The sequence below is a fragment of the Stegastes partitus genome, unplaced genomic scaffold, assembly GCF_000690725.1.
Source record: "Stegastes partitus isolate 25-593 unplaced genomic scaffold, Stegastes_partitus-1.0.2 Scaffold2083, whole genome shotgun sequence".
NCBI classification, from domain to species: domain Eukaryota; kingdom Metazoa; phylum Chordata; class Actinopteri; family Pomacentridae; genus Stegastes; species Stegastes partitus.
In genome coordinates this window covers 76,604-91,006 of record NW_007579814.1, presented here as the reverse complement: position 1 = coordinate 91,006, position 14,403 = coordinate 76,604, and the positions used below count along the sequence as shown (strand labels likewise).

The following is a 14,403-nucleotide window of genomic DNA, read 5'->3' as shown; positions in this document are numbered from 1 at the left end:
GAGGAAAGCTCTGAAAGTTCAAGCAGTAGAGAATTTACAACTTTCACAACAAGTCCGTATACACTTGAAACCTCTCAACCCATAGCGATCCCCAGTGTCACTGCAATAACCTCCAAAGAACCCTTTCCTTACCCTGACATGGAGATCTCTGGTAGCTCACCTGAAGAAGATGATTTGGAGACAAGTCCAGATGGATCTGGTGAGGAGGTATCTATTGAGACTACCAAAAATCCCCAGGATGATTTTATTGTTACAACAGAAGAGGCTGAAATAGATGAGGCTCAGAGTACTTCTCCACAGCTTACTGAAGAAATAATGTCATCAACCCAATCTCCACACATGACCAGCACTGAGCCTGACATTACTGAGCAGGGCAGTGGAGTCCTCACAGATGATTCTGCACTTGAGGATGAGGGTTCAGGTACTGACTTCATTCTGTCATCCACATTTGTACCAGTCACAAGTTTACCTGTGACTTCTACTACTCTGGCAGCTACGGAACGAACTGAGTCAACCCATAAGTTTATTACACAAAAGTCTGCTAGCTCTACAGCTTCTTCTATTTACAGTACTGAGAAACCAACAGCAGAATCTCCTGAAACACTTTTTTCTGTAGTGCCAGCTTTGAGTAGTTCTCCTCCGTCAACGGATACAAGTTCAGTATATTCCGAAGAAGGTGTTTCAGATGACCGTATCACTGATATATATACTAAAGGGGATAGTATAAATTTCCCTGTGTTCAGCACAAATAAACCAATAACAGCACCAACTCGTGAAAGTGCATCTACTGAAAACAGAAGGAGTACAGCCTCTTCTCTCTTTAGCACAGAGAAACCTAAAACAACAACAGCATTATATGAAAGTGCAACAACTAATACGTCAAAATCTACTGTAAATGCTGCTTCTTCTCTGGACAGCACTGAGATGGCATCCATTACAACAGAATATGCTACTGCCAGCACACATTTGTCACCTACTGATGGACCAACATTAAGTACAGGTTTTACTTTGACGGAGGGAGAAAGTCCTGGGAACCAAACCAGTGAGTTGTTCACCTCAGAGCCACCAGTGATGCCAAGTGTCACATTTGGAGAAGCAACAGGTGAAACTGAAACCTTTGTGTCAGTCACACCAACCTCTGATGAGCAGACTTCTTCACAAGAGAGTGAAATTACTACAGATACGGAAAGCCCCATTACTTCTGAAGCAACAGAGCATCCTGTTTCAGGCTCTGGAAAAGATGAAGTTGCTGTGGCTGAGCACACAACACAGTCTTCCTATACAACTATGTCCTCCCCTGCAGTTGAAGCTTCAGTTAGTGATCACACTATTGTTGACTTTACCTCAGTAAGCTCCAGTAGTGAACATAAGCAAGATGAAATCACATCGATGTCCACCCCAATTCCAACAATTGTATACCACAGTGTTACGGATCAACAGGTTGTGATCATTACTCCTAGCAGCAGCCAAGCCAACACCGACCAAACTGAACAAACACCTACCATGGTCCTGCATGTGTCTAATCCTTCAACCAGCACATCCATCATATTCACAGAGGAGGCAAAAGATGAAGATGAACTGTTTTCTGCAGTTACAGACAGTATGAAGGAAGACAACTCCACTCCTGAGCTTATTACCAAAGATGATATAATCATTGATGCAGATCATATCTCAATAGTTCCTTCGTCTTCATTTTACCCAACCATACAGACAGAAGAAGCCGGAGGTGTGACAGCAATTACAATGACACAGAGGTTGGAGGCAACAGAAGAACCAGAGGGTTCAGGGAGTTTTAGTACCACCTTCTTCACCCCTACACCAATAACTATACATGCAACTTCAGCAACTGACTCATCTCTAGCCTCAACATCTTCTGAATATCTACTGTCCCCTTCAGTATCATCACCTGTAGAAGGGGTTTCTACAGTCGAGACATCCAGTGAAGAGAAAGTCACACTGTCACCACAGGCCACTCTAGGTACTGCTGTATCCACAAAGTCAAGCTCTGAAGAGAGCTATGATTTAACAACGCCACATACAATTGTTTCTACTGAGACTCATACCAAACCAGATCCAGAGCTACCTCATGATGATTTATCAAGAGAGGACACTACTGATAATGCCACCGAGATTTCCACCTCTTTGCCTTCACAAACATTAACAGCTGACACAAGTATTGTCACTCCAGTGTCCAGTGAGGAATATATGTCCAGCACTGCTGAAAAAGATAAATCCATGACCTCCTCACCCACCGCCATAACATCCACAGCTCACATCATAAATGATGAAACTTCAGACTCATCCATTTTGACACAAACCACAGTACCTTCAGTTACTGTCACGCCATACACACCAGTATCCACTGAACCTGGTACAGTGAACGCAACTAGTGAAGCTGCTGCTGATGATGACTTTTCAGTGGAAACCTTGGAGACAATTTCAGCGTCCTCTATGGATGGATCAACAGCACCTGAAATCCCAGTAACCTCTACAGTCTCTTCAGTGTTTAGTACAGTAACAGAGCCTGTGACACAAGAAAAGGCTCCTCTGCACAGTACAATGAAAGTGGACCAAATGTCATCCACAGCAACAGTATCTCCTTCCTACCATCCTGATGAATTTTCAATGGCAAGCATCACAGATGTTGCAGGTGTGGGAGCCTCTGGAGCCTCAGATACCACATCTGCACCATCTGACTCAGTGACATCTGAAACTGTACAAACTCCAGTATCCCTTTTGTTAAGCACACAAAAGCCCAGCACAATCACACAAAAGGATGACAATCAAACCATAGAGACAGAGAAACTGTCATTGTCAGAATCAGTTTCATTCTCTACCACTGGAGTAATGCCAACAACAGTACATGAAGAATCCCTCAATATGTCCACAGTTCCTGATCTGCAAAGCACTTCAAAGCCCAATGTCATGGTTCAGTTTGTCACCACTTTTGCCTCCGAACCATTTACAAAACAACCTGACGGGACCTTCCAGCAAGCCAGGTCTGAGATTACGTTCACTCATCATCCCCACATTGACATCTCTGAGAAAACAGTGTTGGCCACAACCAGCCCAATGTCATCTAGTCAGGAGTCAAGCCAGGACTTAAACCCTAGTGATGCGACTCCCCAGGCTGAAGTTAGAACAGCTGAAGCATCAAGTCGAGCATCTGTAACCAAAGGAGTTTCAACTGATGCTGAAGGTGGCTTGGACAAAGATGGAGAACTTCAGGAAACATATACTTATTCTGGAATAACTTCCCCTCCTATGGAAAAAGACACACAGCCTTCTGAGGTTGAGTTGACAACTCCACAACTTGCTACTGACAAAAAACCCGATGAAGAAACTGTAATTGTTCAGACAACATCTTCTAGAGTGTCACAGAGTTCAAGTGAACAAACTACAGAGGAAACAACTTTTTCACCTTCAGTACAAGGAAAAAATGCTCCATCTCCAAAGACATCAACTTCTTTTGAGTCAGGACCAACAGATTCTAAAAATGAGGAGGCACAAGATGCAGACCTAACAAGCACCCATCAACCCACTGACATTACCCAGACTGCAGAAATCTCTACAAACTCAGAGACAAAAATATTGGCCACCACAGTACCTGCTGAATACATTTCCTCTGAGCCCACTTCAAATGTGCTCTCAGCAACAGCATCATCACAGCCTGATGTTATGGTCCAATTTGACACAACTGTGTCTCCTGTACAACCCCTAACAACTCCCCAGAAGTCATCTGAACAAGTCAAGTCGGAGATCACACTAACACACCGCCCTCACACGGATCTTTCTTCTCTGGATGTATCGCTGATCACAACTCACCCTATGCTTCCAAGTCACGAAGCAAGCCAAGAGACAGAGATAGAGACCGCAAGTGGTGAGGTCCCTGACCCATTTCCAGATACAAATTTCCAAATACCACTCAACAATTATGAGTTCACAGATTATCCATCCCCAGATTATGAGTCACCAGACAACCATGGACTTCAATCACAACCTAACCCCGATGAAATGCCAGGCAGAGAAACAGTGGTCATTACTACACTACCTGATGTTTCTGAAACACCTGAGAATCCACCTTTTAATTCTGTGAACAGTTCTGAAAGTACCTCAGAAGAAAATCCAACCAAACCACCTGTAGTAGCAGAAGCTATCACTGTCATGGCATTAACTCCCATCAGTACAGCGTCAGTCTCTAGCTCTGAGAGTGGTTCAGAAAGCAACAGCAGCTCAGAGGAAAGCGTGACTACAGCAAGCATTGTTAAGCTGGATGATGGTGAGGTTGAGAACCACAGCTCCAAGCCTCAGTCTGTCACTACAAAGTCACCTTCCATCCCTGACACTGGGACTGAAAGTGGATCTGTCAACTCTGAGACTGTATCTGTCAGCTCTGATGGTGTATCTGAAGAGTTTGTGACTACAAAGATACCAAAGGTCAACAGTGTGGAACAACAGCCTCTATCCCCAGATGAAATTCAGACTGTATTCAAGGTAGATGCTACGACATCTTCAAAGATGGAGCCTGTTAGTGCTGATAGCAGTACTGAGGAAGAGGAAGTTGTGAGCAAAATTAACACAGATGTCTCTCTTCACACTGAAATACCAACAAGGAATGCACACACAGAGTTCACGACAATGTCACCAGTTCAAGCACAAAGCCAGCTGGGGTTGGTTACACCCAAAACCACCACACCATCATCTTTTTCTGAAAAAAATGATGAACTTGACAGTGACTCAACTGCACCTCCATCACTTGTTGAAGAACAACCACCAATGAACGAGGGCACAACAACTGTCCCTCCTGATACAGGACTTGATTTGGGGCACACAGTTGTCGGCGAGACTGTTGAAATTCCCGGTACGTTTCTTCACATAGGAATACAGCAAAACCTTTAAACTTATAACTTATTTTTTAATTCGGCTTTTTTTAAAAATGTTTTCTCAACAGGAATTCACTCATGTACCGAGAACATTTGTTTGAACGGCGGATCTTGCTTCAAGACTGGCAGCGTCCAAGCATGCAGCTGTGCTCCTGGTTACACTGGTGATAGATGTGAAACAGGTAGGATATTCCTCTCATATTTCACTGAAATAACTTCCACCCAAAAAGGTCTAAGTTAATACTGAAATTCTATAATTGTAATTCCATGTCCTTTTTATGGATTCTGTCTGTGTCCTGTAAAGATGTTGACGAGTGTCAGTCAAACCCCTGCCGCAATGGAGGAACATGTGTTGATGGGGTGGCTTGCTTCACATGTGTGTGCCTTCCAAGCTACTCTGGGCTGTATTGTGAGGAGGGTAAGTTAATAGTTCATTCATTTCATTCTCTCCCTAACTTCTTTGTGAGTGTTCTGTTACGGATTAATAAAAGCTTTCATGTGTTAACGTCGCAAGTAGTTCAACCATACATCTACAGTGTCTAAATTGTTCTTACCTGTATTCATATGATATGATACTATAAATGGTTTTAACATTAAAGAGTTCTTCATTTCATATTGTACTGCATTTCGGCACCTAATGCAATCATTCACCTGGGTCCCTGGCAGTGGCGGCGTGGTCAATACACGAACGGCCAGATAAAAAGTAGTTCTCAAATGTAAAATTAAATTTGAATTAGTTATAACAAAATAATAATTAATAATAACGTTCATATTCTTTTGTTATATTAACAATATTTGTATTATTAACAGATTTAATATTAGTCTTCACTGCATGTTTACTAATTCTGCACTTCCTGGATGCGGGGCGCCGCCCACATGAGTGTGGATGTTGCTGGGGGAAAAAACGTTTCGTAATCATGTGACCTCGGCCCGGGCTCTGATTGGCAGCTGCAGAGTTTCTCACGGGGCGCAGCTCAGTGCGTCCCGGAGGCGATCACTTAATTTTGTCTTTGTTTGCTTTTGTTTTCTGTGGTTGGATATCAAAACTGTCCTGCGACGTTCTTACGACTGTGCTTTCTGACACCGTCACAAGGCCTTTCCCTCCTCTTCTACTAGATCACAGCTACTGTTGTCACGGCTAAATGCATTGGCCGTGCTGCCAATGAAGAAAAGGCTGCTCGTAGAGAAGACCGCGTGTAGAATACATGTACCTGGGTTTAACCTCGGACAAATGCGACATGAGAACGCTCTAGTTTATTATTTTAAAAGTCATTTTTGGTCCCACACTTGTCAGAGCAACACAGCCACTAAACAGCATCTACCGCAGCCTGCTTTGTGGGGCGTTCAGAGAGCATCAGTAGATCGTAGCGTCTATCAATAAGAAAGTGTTCAGCAAGTCATACGTTTTGTTGACCAGGTGGGAGGTGCAACAAAATGAGAAAGTGGGTCGTGATGGTGCTATCAGTGAAAAAGTTCATCTGGAGCCCTGAATAGTGTTTTTTTCATTATCTATGTTGTGTGTTTTTAGTTTGTACAGATTCTGTAAATATTGATAAAAATTTCATGAATGGTTTTGAAATTTAGTTCTGGTAAATCTTGATAATGTTAAATTAGATTATGATTAGAATATCTTCCAAAGGTAGACAATTTGCATTCCTGTAAATAGTTGTGCCTGATGTTACTCATATTCTAATTTCTGATTTTAAATAAAAAAATCATTTACAGACTGAGTCCCTCCACCAAAAAATGTCACCAGCTGCCACTGGTCCCTGGTAATAGACCAGAAAAAAGAGTCACTCAAAATCTGCACAGACTACAGAAATATAATCAGTCTATCTATATATCACTGAGCATTGTCTTAAGTTTCTCCCAGGCATTGGCTGAGTCATAAACACCATCTTTATCTCATCACCACAATCACTTTTTACAGTCTCTTTTTAGTGTTGCCTGAAGGTCATGTCTGGTAGTACTTGGGATACTTTAGCTCCCTTGAGCTTTGTTTCCACAAGTTCCAGACACACAGACAGCTGACACATTGTCAAGTCAGACTTACTGCAGGTATGCTAGACTTAAAGTGACCTCTTATTATTTACGTCTAGGTCAAGACAATTAGACTAGAAATTATATTAAAGTCCCTGAGCACTTGATGGGTAACCAAGCTTATCTTAAACAAAGCGTCTCTGGAATAGAGTGGAAGAATTTATTCAGAAGTTTCTAGTCTCCTAGTATTAAGTTCCCAGTTGCACCCTACTTTCAAAACAAGTGCGTTAAACCCAGGGCATCATATGCCTTGGCGGATTTCTCTTGACCAGCGTCTACACCCTAAATTTTGTCAGAATCACTCTTCAGTGAATCCCACCCAGCCTGTGTTTTCAGACACAGCTGTTGTCTTAGCAACTTTTGCCAAGAGAAAGGGGGGAAAAAAAGCAACTCAAGGCAGAACAACCCAGAGAAGGATTTCACCTCCATTTTTGTCTGTCTTCTGTGGCTGAATTGAGGAGAGAAGGACGGGCATACAAACAGTTTACTGAGATACTGTATGTGCTGTTGGACACACTCACCATCAGTAGGAAGAAGATCAGAGTGACTCATAAAATTCTCTGATACAGAAAGCCATTTAAAACCTTGCTGCTCAAGTTTCAGCTTTTGACATAAATGTGACCCAAACTACATCACTTTATGTTTGACTGACTATAATTTGTGATCTTAATTTTCCAATTTGTTTTTGTACATATAAATACTTGTGAAGTACTTTGAGCAAAATCGCCTGCTTTAGCATGTTGATCACACATTTAAATACTAACTGGCGCTACATCGAGCTCTTTCTTGTTTTGCCTTCATATCCGTATAGTGCTAATCCATCACATTGTACTCTTTCAACTTATTTAGAGATAACAGCAGTCTGAAGGGTCGGTATATTCAGGGTTTAGCCACACTGATGATTCTGTACTGTAGATAAGGTAATGAGGTAGGTAGATAGATTTGCAAATAGAATCAATCACTAAAAGTTTATTCAGTATTTGAAAATATTAATGCATTTCATGTCTGTTGATCTTTTACTGATCTGTGTCTGTTTCCTGTATAGCTCATTCCCTCTCGCTCTCTTTCTTCCATCAGATACAGAAGACTGTGACTATGGCTGGCATAAATTTCAGGGGCACTGCTACCGGTACTTCCCCCACAGGAGAAACTGGGACACAGCGGAGAGAGAGTGCCGCATGCAGGGTGCTCATCTCTCCAGCATCTTGTCCCATGAGGAGCAACAGTTTGTCAACCGTAAGTGAAATAATGCACTTATTGATAATTAACTATATGTACAGGTATATGCTCAAATTTTACTTAATGAGATCTACTGTAAATGATGAAGCTGAAACAGGACAAGTTCTCAGATGAAGTCACTTGAAATACACAGATGTAGTTGTACAAGAAAACAATTAAGGTCTTTAAAAAAGACTATCGCTATCTGTCTTTCTCTTATGCTTCCTGTAGCTGAACAGTCCTTAAAAGGACATAAGGCAAAACAGTAATGCAATCTGCTGTGTTTCACTCCACCCTGCATGGCAGGTCTTGGACAGGACTACCAGTGGATCGGCCTGAATGATAAGATGTATGACAGTGACTTCCGCTGGACTGATGGCAGCCCTATGGTAAGATAGGTTGCTTTCACATGTATTTTCGTCTCAACAAACATGGCACAGAGACAGTACAAATATTTGGAAGTGATCAGGGTGACAGATAAAGTCATCTAGGGAGAGTCGTTCTTCTCAGGGAGCTGTGGTGACTTTCACATGACGTACTCTCCCCTGCCTCATATCACTACACCCCGGTGATTGCTCTGGTAATAAATCTGATGTAGAACATGTTGTAAGGCACCACTTAATCCTTTCACTTAGTGTGAGCCCAGTGTATGAAAACCAATAGCTGCAACAATGCAAGATGGAAAAGAGTAGGCAAGGGAGGAAAATGCTGCTCATACATGCATGTGTTCATAAAACAGAAGAAAAATGCATGTTTGCTGTAGTGTTTGTAGCTGCTGAAGATTCCCCTCGCAAGACAGAAAAGTAGCTAATTACTACGTGCATCTGTGTTGTACGGACTGATGTCCTCACTTCAAAGATGGTCCTCCAGGACCAGAGATAGGGAGGAAGCATAAGACAGCCCGGGGGCTCACAGATAAGCACAGGCCTCCTGTGGAGACCATTGCTCAGCTGAGAGATTGAGGGGTGATGAGGGTGTGAGTGACACTGTGTAGAGGGGAGTTTGGCAAGCGTAGACAGGTATGATCCCCCTTTATCCCCCACACTCATGAGAGGGCCCAGCCAGCAGGCAGCCACCCGGGGGAAGGGCCACCAAGCAGGCAGACACACAGATGGACAGCACCTGTGCTCAGCTGCAGACAGAGAAAAAAAACGGAATAGAAACAGCAGGGTGTCTGGGTGGGTGGTCACCTCCAGTGGGTTTAAATACAAGAAAAATAGGAGGTTTTTGAAACAACTGTGAACTATTCACAACTGGAAAAAAATGAAGAAATTTGATTAATATTTAAAGTAGGACACTAAAACACACAAGCTGAAATGTCTTTGGATGTGTGTTTAGGTGGGTGATCAAAGTTTGTTTGATTATTTTGAGGAGGATGCAGGCCTGCTAAGCAGCTGATGGGTCACCCATTTGTTAACCTGAAGTGAGCAGAGCAGGAAGTCAGTGAATGTTTGTTATCCATAATGACAGAGTAGCAGAGCCTCCAGGCCTAATTGGAGGAGTAGGGGGTCACAGCTTTGAAGAAGCTGTTTGAACCTAGAGTGCGCTGAAAGACTGCAGGTAGCATCAATTCCAGCTTGAATGGCCCACAGCACTACAGCTGTGTGTATACTGTATAAATGTGTAAATGTTCATCTCTGTGTGGAGAATATGGTACCTGCTAATTCTAGACATGCAGACTGTGTGATGAAATATCACCACAAACTTCCAGAACTGTCCATTATCACAAAGTACTTTAACCCTAAACACACAGTACTAACATGGATACCAATCATGCCAAGTATAGAAGGTCACATCAGTGACTGATATACAGCATGAGCCGTGTTCTGGTTTTAAAACATATTTTAAAAGGCTTACCCACTATTATTTTTATATATATTGTGGGTTACTGTTAGATTTGCAACACTGTAATGAATGAAGTGTAGAAGCCCATTTTATAAATGTGTTGCTTTCTCTGCCTTTTGTTACATTTACAGTGTCTGAAAGGCTCTATCAGACTTGATATGGGGAAATAAAGTTTCTGAATTAAAGTTGGGTTTTAGAAAGATGTAGTTACTCCCTCTTGTGGAGATAATTTAAAATCACAGCGGTGGGGACATGCTGCCACAAACACCATGACCTCTGTTCTTGGAATCACTATTGTGGAAGGAGATGTGGTTGAACTAATAGAAGCACATGCAATGTAAACACACATAATAGATTATTGCTCTCCTTGAAACAGGTTTAATAACATACATTTCCCTTTTTTTTTTTTTTTCCCTTTAAAGCCTCCAAAGAACACCGAAAACAACCATAGTGACTTACTCTTGATTATCTGATCTTCTTTCAGCAATATGAAAACTGGAGACCCAACCAGCCCGACAGTTTCTTCTCTTCTGGCGAGGACTGTGTCGTGATGATATGGCATGAGGACGGCCAGTGGAACGATGTTCCTTGCAACTATCATCTCACCTTCACCTGCAAAAAGGGCACAGGTAAAAAGGCCTGCTGATATATTTGTTTTATGCTAATTCATTGATTTATTTTTATTTTGAGGTGTAAATACAAATCTTCTGTTCCTTTAAATTGCTCATCTGAGTGCTGGTGTCTCTTGTGGTTCTCAGTGGCCTGTAGTCAGCCTCCTTTGGTGGAGAACGCCCGTACCTTTGGTAAGAAGCGTGAGAGGTATGAGATTAACTCGCTGGTGAGGTACCAGTGCCGGCAAGGCTTTATTCAGAGGCACATCCCAACAATCCGCTGTCGTGGGGATGGACGATGGGATATCCCTAAAATCACCTGCATGAACCGTAAGTACCATTGAGTGTTGCTCTCAACGGATATACAGTTGAAGTCAGAAGTTTACACTGCATTTATGTACATTGTATTAAAAGACACATAACTTTTTTTTTTTCCTTTTTTGCTTTTAATTTTGCTTAACTTTTTCTTTTTTTTTTTCGTTTGGGTTTCCCAAATTTTTTTTTTTTTGTTAACGGCCGGATTATTGCCCGGGGGATTTTTTTTTTTCTTTTTTTAAGGGCGGAGTTTTCCTTCCTTTTCTTTGTTCTTTGTTGGTTTTGCTTTTAACGTTTTTGCTTTGGTTCAACGTTTTTGGTTTTCTTTCCCCAGGTTTTTCCCATTGTTTGATGAATTCTGGCCCATTCCTCCTGACAGAACTGGTGGAACTGAGTCAGGTTTGTTGGCCGACTTGCTTGCACACCCTCTCAGCTCTGCCCACAAATTTTCAACAGGATTGAGATCAGGGCTTTGTGATGGCCACTCCAAAATATTGACTTTGTTGTCCTGAAGCCTCATTGTAATTAATTTGGTGGTATGCTTCGGGTCATTGTCCATTTGGAAGACCTATTTGCACCAAAGCTTTAACTTCCTGGCTGATGTCTTGAGATGTTGCTTCAATATTTCCACATAATGTTCTTTCCTCATGATGCCATCTATTTGGTGAAGTGCATCAGTCCCTCCTGCAGGAACACGCCCCCAAAGCATGATGCTGCCACCCCTGTAGTTCATAGCATCTTCACAAGGTCTTTTGCTTTTGTTCTGGGGTTGATATGCACATTTCTCACCAAAACACTTCATCTCTGGAACACAGAACCCGTCTCCTTCTTGAGCGGTATGATGGCTGGACATTCCCATGGTATATACACTTGCATATAATTGGTTGAGAACGAGGAACGAGGTCCACAGTTCTCTTCCTGACATCTTGGCTGATTTCTTTAGAGTTTCCCATGTTGTCACAAAAAGGAAGCAGTGTGTTTGAGGTGTGACTTTAAATACATCCACAGGTGTGCCTCCAATTAACTCAAATGTTGTCAGTTGACCTATCAAAAGCTTCCAAAGCCATGACATCATCATCTGGGCTTTCCCAAATAGTTTGAAGGCATCTTAGTGTATGTAAATTTCTGATTTTGAAGAAAGTAATAAAAAGTTATCTCTGTCATTATTCTGGCGTTTAACAAATAGAAATAATCTTGGTAATCCTAACTGACCTAAAACAGGAAAAGTTCAGTCTGATGTAATTTCAGACAGTGAGAAAGCTAAACAGTATATGTCTTTTTATACAGTGGATGTAAACTTCTGGTTTGAACTGTATATTGCTCTAGATGTCTGCACAACATTTTGAGTCACTATCATTGCTTAAAAGCTAATTTATGATTTCTCTCTGACAGCATCGGGCTACCAAAGGACCTTTATCAGAAGACATCAACACAATAGTCTCTACAGCATCAACAACTTCAAAAAATGGCAGGATGAGCCCTTCCGCTTTCACCACCAGCGCTACCGGGGAAGGAGAGACAGAACTGAAAATAAGCGGAAGAGACAGTGAATGCCAAAAAAGCATGGCACAGCTTCCCAAAGACGAGAACACATGCCTGATGCTTGTGTGGAGAGACGCAAAGGAAAATAAAGCACAAGAGAAAACTCATTAAAGAAACCAAGAGGATAACCTGCAGTTTTCTTGCATTTTGGATAACGATGGAATCTTATGAAGTGCCTTTTATAGACGTTGACTTTTCTTATCAAGGGGCACTGTTTTATAACAGTGTCAATGTGGATTCAGAAACCTTTCAGCTGGCTACTGGAAAAGAAAAAAAAATACTGTCATCATTCTTTTTTTAAACTGTTTTTTTTCTATGTCCTGAGCTCATCAAATAATACATTCGTTACTGTTTTCTAATACCTTTGTACACCAGCTGTGCTATTTAAAATCACTGCGAGTGTTCCTTATTCCTAGAAAGAAATCTGTTGTGAAATTATAGCGCTTATGTTATGTAAAGAAAATCAATTAAGTTGTCGTGCTGTTTTAAGCTGGACTTCCTTCTAATGAGCATGCATGCATATGCATTTATAATGAAGTCCTCAGACTTTTAACTATGTTTAATGTATGTCAAGAGAGCCACATGTGGCTTCTCAGAACACAAACAGAGGTGATTATGCAAAGGACTCATACTCTAGTTTACATTATTTAAATATTGTATCACATACATAGAACTATAAACTTTTGTACTGAATCTTTCTCCGGTCTTCAATCCTAATCAACAGAGGCACCCATCATATACTGAAACATGGTTTCAAAGCTTTGTTTGTGATCGTATTTCAGATTCCAGATGAATAATTCGCAAAAGTCTGAAGTTTCAGCAAATCGCTGAGTTATCAGCTGGAGATTTTTCTTTGTGGTGGCAGCTTTCAAAATATAAAATGACCACCTTTCAATCGCTCCTGCCTTCATTGGATGTAATCGATGTCAAGTTTAATGTTTGTAGAGAGATTTCTAAAGAGAGGATCTTTAAAATGTTATTTCTTTTGTATGGTACAATTTAATATGAAAGATTGCTCTCTAAGTACTTATCGACAAAGCCTTTATCCACAGATGGAAATTGATCCATGAACTATTTTAAAATGAAAGAAGGGAAGTGTGGCTCCAGTAGCCTGTATTTTCTGCTCGTGTATGTTCAGCGCATCACTTACAGTTAGTTGCTGCAGCACGTTTACAATAACTGTAGTGCTGTTCATAATCTCACACCAAAGAATCTTGCTCTCATACGTTGCTGTTGTGCTGTAGCTCATCATAGTTTTCTAACTAACGCTTTTTCTTCACTCAACTTTTGTGTTATTGTGGTCAATTAAAATCACACATTGAGAGAATGTATTTTGTGAAACACTCAAAAAAAAAAAAGACTTGAACGTAACAGCTGTTTAGGCAGACATGCATATAATTTATTTTCAAGCTGCTCTTGATCTCCTTACTTGTTTCATACTGAAAGGTAAAATATGATGCTGTCACTTGGCCCAGCAGTGCTCTTCATATATATTTTATCGTATGTTCAACAGGAGACCAGCCACACTCACAGACTGTCTAAATGGGATGCATTAAGGATGAAAAATGACCTGATATGCAAGACGTCGATTTACATGTTTTTACATCTTTAATGCCGACGGTGGACCAAAGAACACGGAGGACCACATCAGCAATAATCTGCAATAATTTTGTTCTGTAACATTAACAAAACATTTGTACATGTGGATGGTAACACGTTTCTCCAGCATTTTTTTTTTAATTTTTTAAATGGGGAAATGTTATTTTGTTGTGCCTGTGAATGTCTGTGTGTGTGTTTTTTTAGCCCTAATGTGCACATAATATCATTTTATATTTATAACTTTTATTTTATTATTTTTTTTTAATTTTACAATGTGAATGTCTGGGATGTTTGTGAATTATTTTTGAAAAAGATCAAACTGTTTTTTTTTTGTTTTTTTTCCTGTTTTA

At 41.0% G+C, this 14,403-nt stretch overlaps 1 protein-coding gene across 1 annotated transcript; it reads left to right on the top strand.

The window, feature by feature from the left end:
* Nucleotides 1-6: 6 nt before the first annotated feature.
* Nucleotides 7-14,403, top strand: LOC103373857 (versican core protein-like). The gene is made up of 8 exons (XM_008303861.1): nt 7-4,861; nt 4,952-5,065; nt 5,188-5,301; nt 8,001-8,159; nt 8,448-8,530; nt 10,471-10,615; nt 10,745-10,927; nt 12,305-14,403. The coding sequence occupies exons 1-8, from the start codon at nt 139-141 to the stop codon at nt 12,460-12,462; spliced, it is 5,679 nt and encodes a 1,892-aa protein (XP_008302083.1). The 5' UTR covers nt 7-138; the 3' UTR covers nt 12,463-14,403.